The 20,631-nt window shown below is 41.5% G+C and overlaps 1 protein-coding gene across 4 annotated transcripts in view; it reads right to left on the reverse strand.

Annotated features, from left to right (window-relative positions):
- The window catches only part of LOC140741179 (integrin alpha-7-like), a 193,580-nt gene extending 185,104 nt beyond the window's left edge, over window positions 1–8,476 (reverse strand). For 2 of the 4 annotated variants that reach the window (XM_073071050.1, XM_073071049.1), the window contains exon 1: window positions 8,202–8,475. In XM_073071050.1, the coding sequence (XP_072927151.1) occupies window positions 8,202–8,362 (161 nt within the window). In that variant the 5' untranslated portion in view covers window positions 8,363–8,475. Of the gene's footprint in view, window positions 1–8,201 lie in introns of all 4 variants that reach the window. The other 2 variants (XM_073071052.1, XM_073071051.1) reach the window with 1 other exon arrangement.
- Between the last annotated feature and the right edge of the window lie 12,155 nt (window positions 8,477–20,631).

Genomic DNA, 20,631 nt, shown 5'->3' on the forward strand with positions numbered 1-20,631 from the left:
GGGCAACATTTTCATCCAGAGAGTGGTCCTGATATGGAATGAGCTGCCAAAGGAGATGATTGAGGCAGGTACAATAACAGCAATTTAAAGTATTTGGACAGGTACGTGGATAGGAATGGTTTACAGGCATATGGGTCAAATGCGGGCAAATGGGACTAGCTTAGATGGGAATGTTGGTTTGGCATGGACCAGTTGGGCTGGAGAACCAATGTCCATGTGATTTGACTCTATGACAATTCACTCATGGATTCTTGATTGGTAACTTTGTCAAGCTGGTAAAGTTACCAGGCAATCCATAAGCTGCTCAACTACACCAACATGAAATTTTTTTAAGACTTAGGCAGCAGAAATTATGATAAATGCCATTAATTGGACAGAGAGATAAATTGATAATTGATAGGTTGATAATTTAATTAATTAATATATGAGCAAGGACTTGATACCTAACTCAAGAGATCCTGCAGAATCTGGAAATCCAAAGCAACAGACACGAAATGCTGGAGGAACTCAGCAGGTCAGGCAGCATCTATGGAAATGAATAAACAGTTGACATTTCGGGCCAAATCCCTTCATCAGGACTGGAAAGGAAGGGGAAAGAATCCAGAGTAAGAAGGTGGGGGAGGAAAAGGGGTGCAAGATAGAATGTGATAGGTGAAGCCAGATGGGTGGGGGAGGGGGATGAAGTAAGAAGCAGGGAAGTAATAGGTGGAAAAGGTAAAGGCCTGGAGAAGAAAGAATCTGAAAGGAGAGGAGAGAGGACCATGGGAGAAAGGGAAGGAGGAGGGGCACCAGGGGGAGGTGATGGGCAGTTGAGAACAAGAGGAGAGGTAAAAGGGGAGCCAGAGTGAGGGGGGGGGGGGTGGAAATTTACCAGAAGTTACGAGAAATCAATGTTCATGCCAAAATGTTGGATGCTGCCCAGACAGAATATGAGGTGTTGCTCCTCCAACTTGAGATTAGCCTCATCGTGACAGTAGAGGAGGGCATGGACTAAGCTAAACCTATACTAATGCGCCTAAATATGAAACTATACTAAACCTTCATAAAACTGATTAGGCCATGACTGAGTACTATAACTAATTCAAGGCATCACATGTTAGGAAATATGTCAAGGTGGTAGAGGATATCTTCTCAAATAGCATCATTGATGAGATCAGCTTGGGAGAGCCTAAAAAGTTATAAGATTCTCTTTAAAGAGATAGTTAAGGGGTGATTTAATCCTAACGTGCAAAACTATCGAGGGGTTTGACAGTAAGTAAGAATAGCAATTTCCATTGGCAAGAAGGTTTGTTTAAGATTTAAGATGTGTCAGAAGAAAGAACTAGAGGGGAGATGAAGCAAGAAAGGATTCATGCAACAAGTGGTCATGGAATGAAGTGCACTCACTGGGAGAATAAAGCTAATTGAATTGTCACTTTCAAAGAGGGAATCACATATTCACTTAAAAAGGAAAAGTTGCACTGCCACTGGGAGTGAGTGAGTGAGTGTGACTGTTTGGAAAGTATTTTCAGTGAGACTAATGATAGAACAATTTCAAAGAATTGGCACTGGCATGATGGGCAGAGTAGCCCCTTTCTGTGCGGTATCATTTGAAATGATGAACGGGTGTTGTCATTAAGGAAATAATACAAAGTAAATGAGGAATTAATTGAAATTCAAGTTATGTTTCATTATAAGAAGACAATGTAAAGCACATTATTATCCCACCAGATCCTAAACTTCCAATAACATTCTGAAGGGAGTTACAAACAGAATGTCTCCAATGACAATCATAATTTGTTAGCCTTGGTTCTGTCCTTAATGTAATTCATTATAACTCAGTGAAGAAGGGTTTTATCTAGTAGCCCAATGGAGCTCAGATGTAGACTATAGATCTACATCTATAGGCCCACCACCCCATCCTTTGTCTTCCTGACTGCACTGAGATATATTAGTGAACAAACACTTGCCTCTCTTTGCTTATGTGCATGAGAGAAAAAGCAGCCTGGCATGACAATGTTTTCCACAAGTGCCCATGTGATCCTGTCAGCTGCTGGAAACCATCAGGTCCACACCCTCACTGCAAAGCCACCATCTCAAACCGCCTAGGCTGCTGAAGTCATTCCTTGTCAGACCAAAACAAAGCCATCATAGTTGACAAATAATTTTCAACTTTAATAAGCCAGGTCCACTATAGGCAAACAATTCATTTGAGAGTGATTTATTTACACGCTTCAATACTGTAAGCAGCTGTTAAGTGTTACAATGAATTCTTGAAAAATTGACTGGTTATTGAAAGTGTCGCCCTACAAGCATACTTTCCACAACCTTGAATTCGACAGTATGGTTTCCGCAATCTGTTCCTTAACTAATTCCCTGTTGAGAAAGGTGTCTCTCAACAAGGCCCCTGAGACAGTCACATTATCCAGGCACAGATGTTTGAAGTAGCCCTTCTAACGCTGTCTTATAAAAGAGAGAGAATTAAAGACTAGCTGCTCCTTCTCACAGCATCCCAAGGGAATGTCTATTGGGAAGGATCCAGGGACCTGGATAATCAATCCAGCTGATCTATATTGAATATACAGAGATAAAGTGCTCTTCTTTAAACCCAGTTTTGGTTGGGTGGAGGCCCCAGCCAAGAAAATAATCTTCATGTCCTGAAATAAACATTGGAAAGGGGCGATTGAATGGGATACAATCTCCACCTTGTTTATACAGCATTGCACAGAGCAACAGTGCAAACAAATACTGAATCAGTGTACGAAAAATGGGCAAAGCAGCCAAAAAAGAATAGGAAATCAAAGGGAATGTGGCCATTTGAAAAAAGAGCAGAATTGAATGAGCAAAACTTGACCTCAGGTGCCAGGAAAATTGGGTGAGTGACTGAGTAAATAAATAGGGGTTTTCCAAGTTCTGACAGGGTTTGGGTTACTCTGGATGCCTCCATGGTCAAATAGCCCTAAAGGCAAAATAGAGAAGTGGTTAAAACAGAGAAAAAAAGCAGAAAGGAACGTACAGTATAGATTAAAAAGGCGGTTTGCTTTCCAGAAGTTATAGATGGATAAATGAGTCAGAACACACACACCCTGCATTCTTCAATAATGTATATAACTGGACGCTGTGCTGTCAATGTGACTCTGGGATATTTTTATAATGTTTCTAATGGGTGTTAATAAACTGAATGATATGTATTCCCGGAGTCAGACAAAAATAAAAAAAGACAACCTTCAAATAACTCTGCTTGGTCTCCAATCGGAACGAATGCAGTGTTACCAAATAAGGGCACCGATCCCCATTAACTGGCCAGATTTAAAGGTACCAAGGGGTCATGGGTGCGTTTATAGTTGAGGGGCCTGCATAACTACCCTGTGCAATCGAGACCTCTGTTAACCCCTACATACCCACACACAGTGGTGTGTCTGGGAGCATTCTGAGTCCCTCTCTGCATGGGCTCTCCTCACTAATGATGACTTGTCCTTAAAGTTATATGGTAACACTCCATCAGATGGAGAAAAAACTGGCTGAGAGCAGATGAGTGCTTTTAAAATGGGACACCTGCTAATTATTTATGAATATTTGCTTTATGTTATTGTATCTTTTGCCTCCAAGTCTTTATACCAAGATAGATCCAATAAACTGTGTGCAGACCCCTTGACTCACTGAAACATTACAGGCACAAATTAAATATCCCTCTTAGAATGTGTTCAAAGGCTAACTGCGACTTAAAATAAAATTCTATTTTCTCATAAGTGTCAATTTCAGCTAGCAGTAAAATACTTGTCACATACACAGTAGCAATTGCGTAGCTTTCTAAAATCAACTTCATTAATCTTGTGCTAATGCTACATGTCAACAAATTTATAGACATTCTGCACAATAGCACACTCTCCCAGACCCCAATACACGGACCGGTTCCTGGGGACTCTACATTATGGCACACACTGGGGCACTGCTGTACAAGGATACACTTCCAAAGAAACTCCTGTTCTACTTTCCATTACATAGTACCTGCTCCCTAAAGGAAAGCAGTACTGTATGTATTTACATATACACACCAGGTGTGAGGAGCTAATCATTCAATAAATACTTAAAGCTAGTGATCCTTTCTTCCTTTAACTTGCTGTCAGTCACAAGACACTTTACTTCACCGTCCACTGTCATTGCATTGGTATTCGAATCAGTCATGAATGCTGGACAGCTTTGCGGGGGTAAGGGCAGCCTGGCCTAATCTTGCTTCCAAGAAAGAATTCCTGATTGTTTACAATATGTTTCTAAACTTTGCTACAGTCAACCTTCACTAATCCGACAACCTGTAATCCGGTTCCTTCGATAATCCGGCACTGATTTCAAATTTTCTGTGCAACTGTAATTTCAAATTTCCTGGGCCCCCATACCAATCTGCTGCGCATTGTTTTGGTTGTGCTAGATCTGTTCATGTGTTGGCGCGCTCTTGTAAGCACGGAGAGGAGATTCCTGCTTGTTTTCCTGCATTTATTAATATCATTTGTGTGAGGTGCGGCCGCCCGGCACCTGAATGTCTCATGCACTAGCAGCGGAGGAGCTGGTGCACGCTGAGTTGGTCCGCCTTCTTGCCCACCTACCAGTAGTCGCGCATTGTCACCCGGGGATCTCCATTCTCTTCTGAACTCAGATCAGACGTGGCAACCCGCTGAATTTAAGCATATTACTAAGTGGAGGAAAAGAAACTAATGAGGATTCCCTCAGTAACTGTGAGTGAAGAGGGAAGAGCCCAGCGCCAAACCCCTGGCCGCCTGGCAGTCGCGTGAAATGTGGCGTATAGAAGACCTCCTTTTTCCGACTTCTGCTTCTGCTCACCCAGATATGCTGCCACCAACATCAACAGTTTTTGAAGAAACTGTTGTGCCAGTTTCAGCACCAGTTCCTGATGCTTCACTCATTTTTCAAGATGAAGATGTTGATGATCCTGACAACCCCACACTTGCAGACATGTAACTTTGCCTGAAGGTATATTAAATGTCTCACTTTAGAATTGGAAGTGCTCAACTGTTCTGTATAAGTTAATTCCTTTACATTTACCTGTACCCTTTATTTTATCTGTGCCTGTACAGTATATTACTTTATTAAAATTTCACGCTACTCATTTAATATTTCTGTTTCATTATTATCTAACTGTTCTGATTTACATGATATTTTAAAGGTATGATGAGGCGGTTAGCTATTGCTTAATGTGATCCTTCTGTAATTCGGCATTTTCACTAATCCGGCACTCCTCAGGTCCCAATGGTGCCGGATTATAGAAGGTCAACCTGTATTTCAATACTCGTTCCTCAACAGCCTCTTCATTCTCCACCCACCAGGAATTTGAGTTCACCTACAACTTTGCTGTCCATAACCACACTCACAGCAAATTACAATCACCCATGTATATTGGTACCCAGGCTGACAATGGGATCTAAACAAAAAATCTTGTTTTTAAAACCTTCCAGGAGGCCTCATCCCTACCCTATAACCACTTCCAGCTTTACAACCCCAACTCCCTCAATTCTAATGTGTTACGGAGACCCCACTTTCACTGCACACCCATGCCTACACCTGCCAATTCACACCCTAAACCACCATAACTCTTCTTCTCCTTCATACCTTTCGACTTCTTTTTAAATCTTTTCTCTTTGATCAGGCTTGAGATTACCTATTCTAATATCTCCTTGTGTGGTTCACTGTCAAATGCTCTTTGAAAATCACTGATGACATCCTAACTTAGAAGGCACTATTCAGGTGCAGGTGGTTGTTATAACATCCAGTTGTAGAAATTTCATACACATAATTCCTTAGTTTTTGTTATTGCTATGGTGTTGTTATAACCTTGGAATGCCCCAAAGCATTGTACAGCCAATTATGTACATTTTGAAGTGTAGTCAATATTTTAAAGTAGGAAACACAACAGTTCATTTGGGCAGAGTATTCAGCAAAGTGATATCATGATTAGATCCAAAACTAAAACAAAAACAGATAGTGCCAGAAATGCTCGGCAGGGCAGATTGGGAAAGAGAAACAGAGCTAACATTTCACATTGAGACCCTTTGTCAGAAATGGAATGGAGTTAGAAGAAGTTTGTAAAGCTGCAGAGTGGGTGGGACGTGAGAGGTTAAAATCGGACTGACTGTGGTTTCCTCCAGCAGTTTGTTGTTTGCTCCAGAATCTAGCATCTGCAATCCCTTGTGTGTCCACAAGACTAAGCTGCAAACATGGATATCTGAACAATGTGAGTGGGGACAGCTATAGAGTGAGAAACATTGAGAGAATAATGTAGGATTTGCAAACTACAGGGAAGGACAAGCAGGACTATGTTCTCACTCTGTCATTGATCAGAAAACCTTGTTTACAGCTTAACCCCATGGTCACCTTTGTTTTATCCTATCAGAGACACTCCTCCTCCCATCCTCCCTGCAGCTTTACAAGCTTCTGTTGTCTCCTTCCCATGATGAACAGCCTTCACCCTGGAACATTAATTCTGTTTCTCTTCCCACAGATACAGCCTGACTTGCTGATTGTTTCCAGATTTTCTGGTTCTGTTTTAGATTTTCAGCATTTGAGTTTTTTTCCCTTATTTTCACAGACATTGAGCAGATAATTAGTTTTAGTATTGATTGGGGGATAAATATTGACAGGGAGACTGGGAAGCACTTGTTTGAAAGATCAGGGAATTGAAAGCTATGGGAAGCTAGCATAGAGGAGAAGTTGAAAGGCCTAAGGTAGATCAGCCATAATCAAACTGAATGATGGAGCAGGCTTGAGGAGTGGCTCACTCCTATCCTTACTTTCTTTTGTTCTCTTAGAAAATGTGCCATGGAAACTTTAACATCCACCTGGGAGAACCGTCAGGATTTAGAGAATAAAACAAGAAGACAAAGGTGCCATTCAGTCCATCGAGCCTGCTTCATCTTTCCATCATGGATGATTTATAAACCCTCTGAACCCCATTCTCCTGCCTCCTTCTCTCTATAATCTTTGACACCCTGACTAATCAAGAACCTATCAACCTCCACTTTAAACATACCCAATGACTTGGACTCCACAACTGTCTGTGGCAATGAGTTCCACACATTCACTACCCTCTGGCTGAAGAAATTCCTCCTCAACTCTGTTCTAAGGGGATGGTCTTGTAGAATAGGGCGCACCTGCGACTGGGCAGCAATCCTACAGCAGGACACAAGATGTGGGCGTTGAAATTCATGCACGATCCTGGTCCGAATTGGGCTTGGACGTGCAATCTTCCCACTCAGAAGCAAAGGGGAACCCATATAGTTAACCAACTTCAACTTTTCCGTTGTCAGTGTGTAGCTATGCCATGCGAGTATTCACACGCGGTCGACAATTTGAAGTATAAACTTAGTGCACGCCTGAATCCCAACTCAATCGCCCTAAAATTAAACCAACATTGTCCCAGCATTGTCAATTAGTTCTTTGGCCGCAGTAGATTTTATCAAGTGCTCTTAAATAATTCATGAGCGGTTCCCACCAAGGCAGCTAGATTTTAAAACATAAAACGATTCGGTTGGGGAGGAGAGCAGGCGGCTAAAGACAGCTCTCGCAGGTTGAAATCACTATCGAGACAGATCGGCCGGCGCTGCAGCGATCTTTCTAAATTCCACAAAACAATTGTTTGTTTATTTAAAAGCAGGGTTGGAAGGGATTTCTGCATCGATTACACGGAATAAATCACGTTTTAATATGTTGCTGCCTGCATCCAAACCTTCAAGTTTAACTACAGACATTGACGTGTTAGAACTCCCACTGCACCTTGCAATGCCGTTATACATACAGGAACACGGGCTAGTTAATGTACAACTCCGCACGGTAATAACAGACTTGCTTCAACGCAAGGATGGTGAGAAAGAATTCACTGTTTGGTAACACTCGGCTGCCGGCTTCAATACCTAAGCTCTAAAAAAAACTTAAACGTGCCCCAGAAGTATAAGCATTGCCTTTTTGGGATACTCGCAAAGAGATATATTAAAAATAAGTTGACACAGACAAATGAGTTGTTCCGTTCCGTTAATCTGTGAACGTCACGTCTGCGTAAGTATCTTCTGTAAACATCATCCTTTGCCGCTTCTCCCAGCCGCAAGTAATAAAATTCACACTACTTGATCAATCTGCACTTTTTCTATCTTTCCTGCAGTTTATCTGGCATCAATTCAGACAAACGTTACATATTCAAAATATATTTTTCAACTCACCAACTCTGAGCGTCCGAGCCGTTTTGTTTGTGTAAAGCTACGGAAAACCCAAACAAACTCCCTCTCTCGCCTTCCTTTGCGATCGTGTTAGTTGTTTCCAGATTAAACGCCGAGCCGCGGGCTGCCAAGAGCAGCCAACACACGCGCAGGAGAGGTGTCATTACTGTAATGTCTCTGGTGCAGGAGAAGCTGTTTCCCAGCTTGACAGAGAGGTACTGACTGGCTGAGTGTGTGCGACCTCGTGTTTACAGGAGACGGAATGTACCGCAGCCACTACTGGTGGTGTTAGTAAAACCCTCCCTCCCGCCCTCACATACACACGGGCTCTCACTGAAGTCCGACAACACTAACAGTAACCCTTTCACACCTCACTACGTTGTTTTAGATTTGAAATCACAAGGAGAAGCGTATTTAACAAATTAATGCCGTGCAGAATTACGTAAGGTAATTTTATCAAGCAGACTGAACGGAAGAAAATTGAAATATCTCACAGCGCTGTTACTTTTGGTTCACAGCTTATGTAATAGGGACGATTGAATTACTTATATTTATTAAACGTAGCTTGTAACTGACCACATTTGTTTGACATTGCATGAAAATCTGCTGAGCATCAAGGGATAGAGAGCAGAGGATCACAGGCAGGTACTCAGAATGGTAGGACATGACTAGTGGGAAACTCTGCAGTATACAATGGAGAAATAAACATATATCCAAGTCTGCCAGTGACATAAAAATAAGTAGCATTGTGATCAATATTAAATTGAAGCTCAACAAAAAATAGAAACATATAAATGGGAAAGACTGACAAATGGAAATTCATGTAGCCAAATGTGAGGTCAACCACTTAGAACCTAAAAAGGATAGAACATAGCATTTTCTCTGTGGTGAAATCTGAAAGTGGGGAGGTCCAAAGAGACCTCGTACATCAATGACTACGTGCCATTGGGAGATACAGAAAAGATTCAAAAAGGCTACTGGAAGGCAGGCCTTTGGATTTGGAAACATAAAAGACAGCAGATGATGGAATCTCAGCAATGCATGATCTACTGGAGGAACTCAGTGGGTTGAGCAGCATCTGTGAGGGTAAGGAATCAGTCCTGATGCAGAATTTCAACCCAAAATGCAGACAACTCCTTTCTCCCAATAGATGCTGGTCAACCCACCAAATTCATGCAGCTGTTTGTTTGTTTTTTGCTGGATTACAAATTAGTAGAGGTTATACCACAGTTATACAAGGTTTTGGTGAGAACACAATGGAAACATTGGGAGCAGTTGTCTTAACACCATGCTTAGGATGGATTATACTGGGCCTGGAGGGGGAATGGTGTAGGTTCACCAGAATCACAGGCTGGACTGCAAGAGTTAAATTGAAGAGAGATTGCACAAATTAGACCCAGAATTTAGGTCAAGGGGTGACTTGTTTGAAGTTTATGATATTTAAGGGAAATGATAAGGTGAGATAAAATGTTAATTCTGTTTCTCTCTCCACAAATGCATATAGACCCTCCAAGGATTTCCAGTACTTTACATTTGTAGTTCAGAATCAGAATCAGGTTTAATATCACTGGCATATGTCATGAAATTTGTTAACTTTGTGGCAGCAGAACAATGAACATGGAGAAGTACAATAAACATAGAGGAAAAAACTGAATTACATTAAGTATATATTAAATAGTTAAGTTAGAATAAGTGGTGCAAAATAACAGAAAGTAGCGAGGCAGTGTTCAAGGGTTCAATGTCCATTTAGGAATCGGATGGCAGAGGGGAAGAAGCTGTTCCTGAATTGCTGAGTGTGTGCCTTCAGGCTTCTGTACCTCCTTCCCAACAGTAACAGTGTGAAGAAGGCATGGCCTGGGTGATGGGGATCCTTAATGATGGAGGCCACCTTCCTAAGGTGCCACTCCTTGAATATGACTTGGATTCAGGAGTGAAGTTTCAAAACATTTCTACATGCTCGTGGTTTGGAATTCTCTTCCGTAGATAACAGCTGTCAAATGTTAATGTTGAATCTGACCCTGTACATTTGTGCCAACTAAAACTAATAGGGATATGGTGCAAAAATGTGTACATGCAATTGGGTCACATATTAGCTATGATATCATTGAATGCTGGAATAGACTCAAGGGGCTGAATTGCCTTCTCCAGTATCTATGTTGCCATGCACAAGTATGGAAATATCAGAGGGAAAAGAACTTTCGAAGAACCAACAACAAAGTGAGTAGTTTTCCTGGTAGAAAATAATTGTTGTTCAGCCAATATCACGCAATTGGTTTCAATCTCTAGGCCTATATATAGCTCGTGACCTCTGCAAATGTAATATGCTTCCTTTGCAAGAAGAATGCACAATTCTGACTTTATCAAACCCACCCATTAAACCATATTGTGGCAGCACAACGAACTCTTGTACACACTTAGCAGCAGTTTCGAAAGCAGAACTGCCCTCACCATTCCTGGATTTATAGGGGTTAAAAGCAGCCAGGCTTTCTGTCTCTGAACACAAACCAGTGACCTCTGCTGCAAAGTGCATTTGTGTGGACATGATCGGGCTCAGCTGTTCAGCTGCCCTCACAATCAATGGTGAAAATGACAAATGGCCAGTTAGGTAAAACAGTGGAAAGGGATTCCACCTGTGGGGCTCTCAGAGAGCATGCAGGAGGAAGTGAGGGTTACAGGTTATTAAATAATAAGAGTGCTGTTGGGTTGGGATAAACGGCAAAATTAGAATAGAAAAATGCCCAGCTAAACAATTTATTAAAAAATGTAATTTGCCATTCATACCCTCAGGACCTGGGTAGACTTAAGAAACTGCAAGAGTAAAAAGACCCTGATTGGTAGTTATATATAGGCCTCCAAACAGTAGCCAGATTGTGGGATACAAATTACAACAGGAGATAGAACAGGCATGTCAAATGGGCAATGTTACAATATTCATGGGGGATTTCAAATGCAGGTAGATTGGGAAAGACAGGTTGGTAATGGATTCCAAGAGAGGGCACTTGAAAATTGCCTGTGAGATGGCTTTTTAGAGCAACTTGTGATTGACCCAACTGGAGAAAATGCTATTTTGGATTGCGTGTTGATTAATGAACCAGATTTGATCAGGGAACTTAGGTAAAGGAACCCTTTGGAGGCAGTGATCATAATATGATAGAATTCATGCTGCAGTTTGAGAAGGAGAAGCTAAAGTATTGATATTACAGTGAAGTAAAGGGAATTACAGAGGCATGAGAAAGGATCTGGCCAAAGTTGATTGGAAGGGGACACTGGCAGGGATTACAGCAGAACAACAATGGCTGGAGTTTCGGGGGCAATTCAGAAGGTGTATTCTTAAGGGAGGATGAGGCAACCATGGCTGAAAAGGCAAGTCAAACACAGGATAGATGGAAAAAAGAGGGCATATAGTACAGTATCAGAAAAATTAGTGGGAAGTAGAGGATTTAGAAGCTTTCAAAAACAAAAGAAGGCAACTAAAAAAATCATAAGGTGAGAAGAGATGAAATATGAAGGAAAGCTAGCCAATAATATAAAAGAGGATTCCAAAAATTTTTATTCAGATATATAAAGGGTAAAAGAGAGCAATGAGTGGATATCGAACTGCTGTAAAATGAAGCTGGAGAGATAGTAATAGGGGATGAGGAAATGGCGGAAGAACTTAAGAAGTATTTTGTGTCAGTATTCACTATGGAAGACACTAACTGTATACCAGAAATTTGAGAGTGTCAGGGGGCAGACTTGGATTTTCAGAAAGAAATTTGACAAGGTGCCACACATGAGGCTGCTTAACAAGATAAGAGCCCATGGTATTACAGGAAAGATAAAAGAGTGGGAATAAAGGGGACTTTTTTGGTTGGTTGTCACAGACTAGGGGTGTTCCACAAGAGTTGTGTTGGGACCACTTCTTTTCATGTTCTTTGTCAATGATTTGGATAATGGAATTGATGGCTTTGTGGCCAAGTTTGCAGATGGTACAAAGACAGGTGGAGGGGCAGATAGTGTTGAGGAAGCAGAGAGTCTGCAGAAGGACTTAGACAGATTCGGAGAATGGGCAAAGCAGTGACAGTTTCATACATTTTGGTATAGGGAATAAAGGCATAGGTTATTTTCTAAACTGGGTGAAAATTCAGAAATCAGAGATGCAAAGGGACTTGGAAGACCTTGTGCAGGATTCCCAAAAGGTTGACTTGCAGGTTGAGTTAGTGGTAAGGAAGACAAGTGGAATGTTAGCATTCATGTCGAGAGGACAAGAATATAAGAGTAAGGATGTCATGCTGAGGCTTTATAAAGCATTGGTCAGACCAAACTTGGAGTATTGGGAGCATTTTTAGGCCTCTTATCTAAGAAAAGATGTGCTGACATTGGAGAGGGTCGAGAGGATGTTCAAGAGAATAATTTTGGGAATTAAAAGGTTAACATTTGAGAAGAGTTAGAAGAATGAGGAGTGGATCTCATTGACATTTATCAAATATTGAAAGGCCTAGATAGAATGGATGTGCAGAGGATGTTTCCTATAGTGGGGGAGTCTAGGACCAGAGGGCACAGCCTCAGAATAAAGGGACTTACATTTAGAACAGAGATGAGGAAGAATTTCTTTCGCCAGACTGTAGTGAATCTGTGGAATTTGTTGCCATGGATAATTGAGCAGGCCAAGTCATTGAGTATATTTAAAACAGAGATTGATAAATTCTTGATTAGTAAGGGCATTGTGGGTTATGGGGAGAAGGCAGGAGAATGGGGAGGAAAAGGATAATAAATCAACCGTGATGGAATGGCAGAGAAGACTTGATGGGCTGAATGGCCTAATTCTGCTCCCGCGTCTTATGGTCTTATAGTCTTATGAATAATCCCAAGCCTATAAGGTATTGTTTTAAGTGTAATGTATGAAATACACAAATCAATTGCACATAGTAATTTCCCACAAGCACTGTGATTAGTTGCCATTGATTATGGCACTACAAAAGGAGAGACTAAACAACCAAAGGACTCAACCACTAACCACAGCCACCACTTAATTTTGCCAATAGTGCACCAGAATATGTGGATCCTGGACTGGTCTCTCCAGCCACCCGAGGACCCACCAAAAGGCAAACCCTTAGAACACCATACTCAACTCAAGCGATCATACTTCTGCTACTATGTCTCTGGCTCTTTGAGGTACTTGCAGCAAAAAGGACAAATGGGACTTTGGTTTAATATATCATCTGAAAGGTATCATCAGGAGCGCAGCATAACACTCAAGAAGCTCAACATCGTTCAAGACAAAGCAATCTGCTGAATCAACATACCCTCCACCACTGGAGCACAGTTACAAAATGCCCTGTGTTACTTGCCCAGGCTGCTCCTACAGCTCCTGCCAACACATAACTTCTATTATCAATAAAGACAAGGACAACAGGTGCACAGTGACACTATATTCTGACGTTGATTCTTCATTGTTGCTGTATCTCACTCCTGGAACTCCCATCAATGGCACTGTGGGAGTATGTTCATTAGTCGGACTGTAGTGTTTCCAAAAAGGGACTTGCCAGCACATTTTGAGTAATTAGGGATGGGTATTAAATGTTAACCAGATTCAAAAAAAAAGATAAAAAACCGCCTCCGCAATGAACCCTCAGCTGAAATTTGTGCTCAAGGATGGGAAGAGCTTGAAACCTCAGTCTTGTGACTCAGATACAATATATGGCCCTTTTTTAAAAGTCTTATTTCTAAGACTCTAGCACTCTAATAGAATGTCACAAAAGATGTAATTATGTGACTTTACTAAATTACTTCCACATTTACCCCTCTGAAACAAAAATATTTGTTTTAGCAGTTGCAGATGGTCAGAACTCCAAGTAATGGGCACACAATGATATCTGCACAAAAGATTATGAAAGAAAGCTCCTTTAATGATCTAGTGGAGATGGACACCCACACTTCAATACCATTAAGCCAGGTGTTAGGATAAGTTCAAGGTGTAGAATAAATTGGTTTAGTAATATCACATGTACCAAGGTACAGTGAAAAAGCTTTTCATACAGATCAATTCTGTATGAGCAGAATGCAAGTCAAGTTTTTCCACTGTAAATTACCTGATCTCTAATAGATTACCACAATTGGCTTCAATAGCCCTGAATTAGGAAAAGGGAATTTCATCCAGGGTTCCCAGGCCTGATGGTGAAGCAGTTAAGAATATCAGTAGTTCCCTGGAGTAGCATTGCGTACCAAAATCAAATCAGGAACCAAAATTGAAAAACAGATTCACTAGGTAGACACCCCTCAAAGTACTCTCACTTCTCCTTGAAAGTTCCTTGGAGTCAAGGTTGATTTGATTCCATTCCAGTTCCGTGGGCTCTGAGGTACCTAAGGTGGTTGCAAGTGGGGCAGCGGGTGCTTCAACAAGGCAGGCGGGTAGTCTGTAAGATGGCGTGCTCCATCCACCATTTATGTTGGGCTTCTGGGTACTCCAGATGCATGAAATCGCGGTTCTTTTCCATTATGAACAGTCATAGGAATTAATGCATGTCCTGGATATCAGTGAGGTGCTGGACCTCCTGGATTGCTTCCACCCTCTGCCTATTCTATAGGCTATGATTTTCTGTTAAACTTTGACCTTCTGGTGCCTATAGTGGTGCTTACAGTACATAGTTAACACATTATGCCTTGGATTCCTTTCTACCACACACAGTCTTGTCCATTAAATTCTTGACTCAGTGTTTCCATTAATTCATCCCTTTGAGTTGTTTCAGTATTATTCGTTCAACCTCAAACCTTTCAAGGACAAGAGTCGCATATTCTAACAAATTAGCAGTAAAAGAAGAAGTACGTATGCCAGAGTGATTTGTGGTTCGGGTATTTTGCAGGCAGCTAGCATAGACTCAATAAACCATGGATATTCATACTTTGACAAGTTACTGCTGGATCTTTAAAGCAGCTCGCTACAACAAAAAAATAACAAGCTGCCATGTTTACAGAATTCCTCAGTTGCTGCAAAACAGAGAGCGTCAAATCACTGTCAGTAATCCCACAAAACATCAGTATTATACAATGCCTATAAAAAGTCCCCTTGGAAGTTTTCATGTTTTATTGTTCTACAACATTGAATCACAGTGGATGTAATTTGGCTTTTTTTGACACTGATCAAAAGAAAAAAGACTATTTTGTATCAAAGTGAAAACAGATCTTACAAAGTGATCTAAATTAATTATAAATAGAAAACACAAAATAATTGATTGCATAAGTATTCACCCCCTTTAATATGACACACCAAATCTTCACTCGGGCAGCCAATTGGTTTTAGGAGTCACATAATTAATTAAGGTGTCCTAGCTATATATAAACCTGTGTGCAGTCAAGGTGTGTCAATAGATTTTAGTAAAAATACTCCAGTATCTGGACACTCAACTGCTGGTGAGTCAGTATCCTGGCAAAAACTACACCAAGAAGACAAGAGAACACTCCAAGCAACTCCGCAAAAAGGTTATTGAAAAGCACAAGTCAGGAGATTGGTATCAGAATCAGAATCAGGTTTATTATCACCAGCATGTGACATGAAATGTGTTAACTTAACAGCAGCAGTTCAATGCAATACATGATCTAGCAGACAGAAATAATAATAATAATAATAATAATAAATAAAATAAAAAATAATAATAGTAAATAAAACAATTACGTATATTGAATAGATTTTAAAAAGTGTGCAAAAACAGAAATACTGTATATTTTTTAAAGAGTGGGGTAGTGTCCAAAGCTTTAATGTCCATTTAGGAATTGGATGGCAGAGGGGAAGAAGCTGTTCCTGAAGCGCTGAGTGTGTGCCTTCAGGCTCCTGTACCTCCTTCCCGATGGTAACAGTGAGAAAAGGGCATGCCTTGGGTGCTGGAGGTCCTTAATAGTGGACGCTGCCTTTCTGAGGCACTGCACCCTAACTATGGCCTGGGTACTTTGTAGGCTAGTACCCAAGATGGAACTGACTAGATCTACAACCTTCTGCAGCTTCTTTTGGTCCTGTGCAGTAGCCCCTCCATACCAGACAGTGATGCAGCCTGTCAAAATGCTCTCCATGATACAACTATAGAAGTTTTTGAGTATATTTGTTGACATGACAAATCTCTTCAAACTCCTAATGAAGTATAGCTGCTGTCTTGCCTTCTTTGTAACTACATTGATATGTTGGGACCAGGTTAGATCCTCAGAGATCTTGACACCCAGGAACTTGAAACTGCTCACTCTCTCCACTTCTGATCCCTCTATGAGGATTGGTATGTGTTCCTTGGTCTTACCCTTCCTGAAGTCCACAATCAGCTCTTTCGTCTTACTGACATTGAGTGCCAGGTTGTTGCTGCGGCACCACTCCACTAGTTGGCATGTCTTACTCCTGTATGCCCCCTCATCAGCTAATTTGTAGATGGTATTTGAGCTATGCCTAGCACACAGTCATGAGTATACAGAGATTACAGCAGTGGGCTGAGCACACACCCCTGAGGTGCACCAGTGTTGATCGTCAGCGAGGAGGATATGTTATCACCAATCCTCACAGACTGTGGTCTTCCGGTACAGGAAAATTTCCAAGAAACTGAATATCTCTTGGAGTACAGTTAAGCCAGTTGCAGAGAAACAGAAAGAATACAGCACAGCTATAAATCTGCCTAGAGCGGGCCTACCTCAAAAACTGAGTGACCATGCAAGAGGGAGTCTAGTGAGGAAGGCCACCAAGAGACCTATGACAACTCTGGAGGAGTTACAAGCTTCAGTGGCTGAGATGGGAGAGACTGTGCATACAACAACTGTTGCCTGGTTGCCTCACCAGTTGCAGCTTCATGGGAGAGTAGCAAAGAGAAAGTCACTGTTGAAAAAAACTCACATGAAATCTTGGTTAGAGTTTGCCAGAAGGCATGTGGGAGACCCTGAAGTCAGCTGGAAGAAGGTTCTATGGTCTGGAAACCAAAATTGAGCTTTTTGTCCTTCAGACTAAACACGATGTTTGGCGTAAGCCAAACGCGGCACACCATCCTTACCATGAAGCATGGTGGTGGCTGCATCATGCTGTGAGAATGTTTCACTGCAGCAGGCCCTGGAAGGCTTGTGAAGGTAGAGGGTAAAACAAATGCAACAAAATACAGGGGAATCCTGGAGGAAAACCTGATGCAGTTTGCAAAAGAACTGCAACTTGGCAGAAGATTAGTTTTCCAGCAAGACAATGATCCAAGTATAAAGCCAAAGCTACACAGAAATGGCTTAAAAACAAAGTTTTTGTCCAAGAGTGGCCAAGTCAGAGCCCAGACCTCAATCCAATTGAGAATTTGTGGCTGGACTTGAAAAGGGCTGTTCAGTCACAATCTCCATGTGATCTGACAAAGCTTGATCAATTTTGTAACGAAGCATAGGGACAAATTTCAGTGTCCAGATGTTCAAAGCTGATAGAGACCTATCCACACAGACTCAAGGTTGTAATTGCTGCTGAAGGTGCATCTACTAAATATTGATTTGAAGGAATTGATTAATTATGCAATTATTTTGTGTTTAGTAATTGTAATAAATTTAGACCAATTTGTAGAAATTAGTTTTTTCTTTGACGCGAATGTCTTTTTCTGTTGTTCAGTGTCAAAAAAAACAAATTAAATCCACTGTAATTCAATATCGTAAAACAATAAAACATGAGAACTTCCAAAGGAGGTGAATACTTTTTACAAGCACCGTATACCACATTTGTTGATCGTCTGTGAACTGAGAGGCAGTTGTGGCAATGGTTGTGAGCAATGCATGACCACAGACAATGGCACTGAGTTAAGAGATGTTGTTTTCTGCAGATTGTCTCAATTCATGGTACTTTTTTTCATTTAAAAACCCTTAATAAGATTGTGGTCTCATATATTTCCCAGAACTATATTCAAAATTCAACAACAACTTACATTTATATAATCTCTTTCAAGTTGCAAATCATTGCAAGTTGGTTCATTCTCGGATCAAGATGATCCAAACCCCATTATTCGAACACTCAAGCCATTGTTGACCCATTCACTGAAGCATAAGAAAGGATGGTCCTGTATAAACCTGCCCTTTCTGAAACTTACTGTCCTGCAAGGATTACATACAACAGGCTCTAGGAAAATATGACCAACACCATCACTTCAAAAATAACTGGAAAAACAAGATAACTAACATTCTCTCCCAGATAAAAAGTTCAAGTTCAAGCTTATTATCAAAGGCATGCATTCCTGGGGAAGAAAATGTCATGAAAATAAGCTTTTTGTAGCAGCAGCACAGTACATTACAAACATGACAAATTACCATAAGTTATACGTAACTAACACAACAAAAGAAATATTATGACATTAGTGCAACTTGAGGGAGAGAGAGAAAAGAAATGTAGTCTGAAGTAGTGTTAGTGTTTTTCATGTTGATTCAAGAACCTGACACAATGGGGTAGAAGCTGTTGTTGAACGTTGAGGTGTGGGGTCTTCAGGCTCCTCCCTGATCACAGCATCGGGCAGAGGGCACGGTTTGGATAGATGTCACCTTCTTGAATCATTGCCTCTTGTAAACATCCTTGATAGTGGAGTGAGCCATACCTGTGATGGAACACCAGCATCTTCAGCATTGAGGCTCGAGTCAGTCAACTACATTGGGCGGGCCACATTGTACCCATTCCTGGCTCTAGGCGCCCAGAACAGAAACCTTACTCCTGGCTCTGATCTAGAAACAGATCACTAGGCAGACAAAGGAAAAAGATTGAAGGATGTGTTGAAAGCCCCCTAAAAGAAATATAACACCCTCACAAACTTCTTGAAACCTCTGGCCCATAAACATTAAAAAGGTGAAGAGGGTGCATTTGGAATGGTAGTAGGAACCTCTAGTCCATCATTGGAACACACAGACATCTCGAGCAAGATGCAGAAAAAGAGCTCCTCCTCACAAGCTACCCACCCACCCTATCAGTCACCTCCTGCCCTATATGAAGAGTGCTGTTCCCACAGTGATTGGCCTCATTAATAACGATGATGAGATGGCGTACAGAGAGGAGGCAGAGTGGCTGGTAGGATGGTGTGAGCACTACAATTTGAGTCTCAATGTGAATAAAACCAGAGGGATGATTTTGGACTTTAGGAAGGTGCTGACTAACCACTCCTCACTGCATGTAAATGGCTCCTCCATGGAGAGAGTTTGAAGCACCAAGTTTCTGAGAGTGTACATAATGGACTATCTCACCTGGTCTCTCAACACCACCTCTTTGGTCAAGAAAGCACAGTAGCATCTCCACTTACTGAAGAGATTGAGGTGAGCAAGGCTCCCCAACCCCATTCTAACCAATTTTTACAGGAGCACCGTCGGGACTGTACTGAACAGCTGCATCACTGTCTGCTACAGGAATTGCAAGTCATCTCACTACAAGTCCCTATAAAGGATTGTGAAGACTACTGAGAGGATCATCGGAGTCTCTCTTCCACCATCAGAGATATTTATCCAGAGCACTGCGCACGCAGGGCCCTTGGATTGTCGATGATCACTCCCATCTGTCCAACTATCGCTGTGACCCCCTACCATCACCCAGGTCATCTATATCAATGATCTAGATGATAATGTGGTTGACTGGATCAGCAAATTTGTGGATGACACCAAGATTGGGGGTGTAGTGGATAGCAAGGTAGGCTATCATGGCTTGCAGAGGGATCTGGACAGGCTGGAAAATGGCAGATGGAATTTAATGCAGATAAATGCAAGGTTTTGCACTTCGGTAGGATCAACCAGGGTACGTCTTACACAGTGAACGGTGGGGCACTGAGGAGTGTGATAGAACAAAGGGATCTGGGAATACAGGTATATAATTTGTTGAAAGTGGCGTCACAGGTAGATAGGGTCGTAAAGAAAGCTTTGGGCACATTGGCCTTTATAGACATAGCGTTGAGTACAGAAGATGGTATGTTATATAAGACATTGGTTAATTTGGAGTATTGCATCTAGTTTTGGTCACCTACCTACAATAAAAGATGTAAGTAAGGTTGAACGAGTGCAAAGAAAATTTACAAGGATGTTGCCAGGTCTGGAGGCCTAAGTTATAAGGAAAGATTGAATAGGTTAGGGCTGTATTCTTTAGAATGTAGAAGATTGAGAGGAGATTTGATAGAGGTATACAAAATTATGAGGGGTATAGATAGGGTTAATGCAAGCAGGCATTTCCCACTGAGATTGGGTTGGACTATTACCAAAGGTCAAGAGTTAAGGGTAAAAGGTGAGAAGCTTAAGGTGGAAATGAGGGGAAACTTCTTTACTCAGAGGGTCGTGAGAGTGTGGCATGATCTGGCCAGCACTAGCTCAACTTCAACAGTTAAGAGAAGTTTGGATAGGTACATGAATAGTAGGGATATGGAGGGCTATGGGCCCAGTGCAGGTTGATGAGTATAGGCACTATAAATGGTTTTGGCATGGACTAGGCAGGCCAAAGGGCCCGTTTCTG

The sequence above is a fragment of the Hemitrygon akajei genome, chromosome 18, assembly GCF_048418815.1.
Source record: "Hemitrygon akajei chromosome 18, sHemAka1.3, whole genome shotgun sequence".
NCBI classification, from domain to species: domain Eukaryota; kingdom Metazoa; phylum Chordata; class Chondrichthyes; order Myliobatiformes; family Dasyatidae; genus Hemitrygon; species Hemitrygon akajei.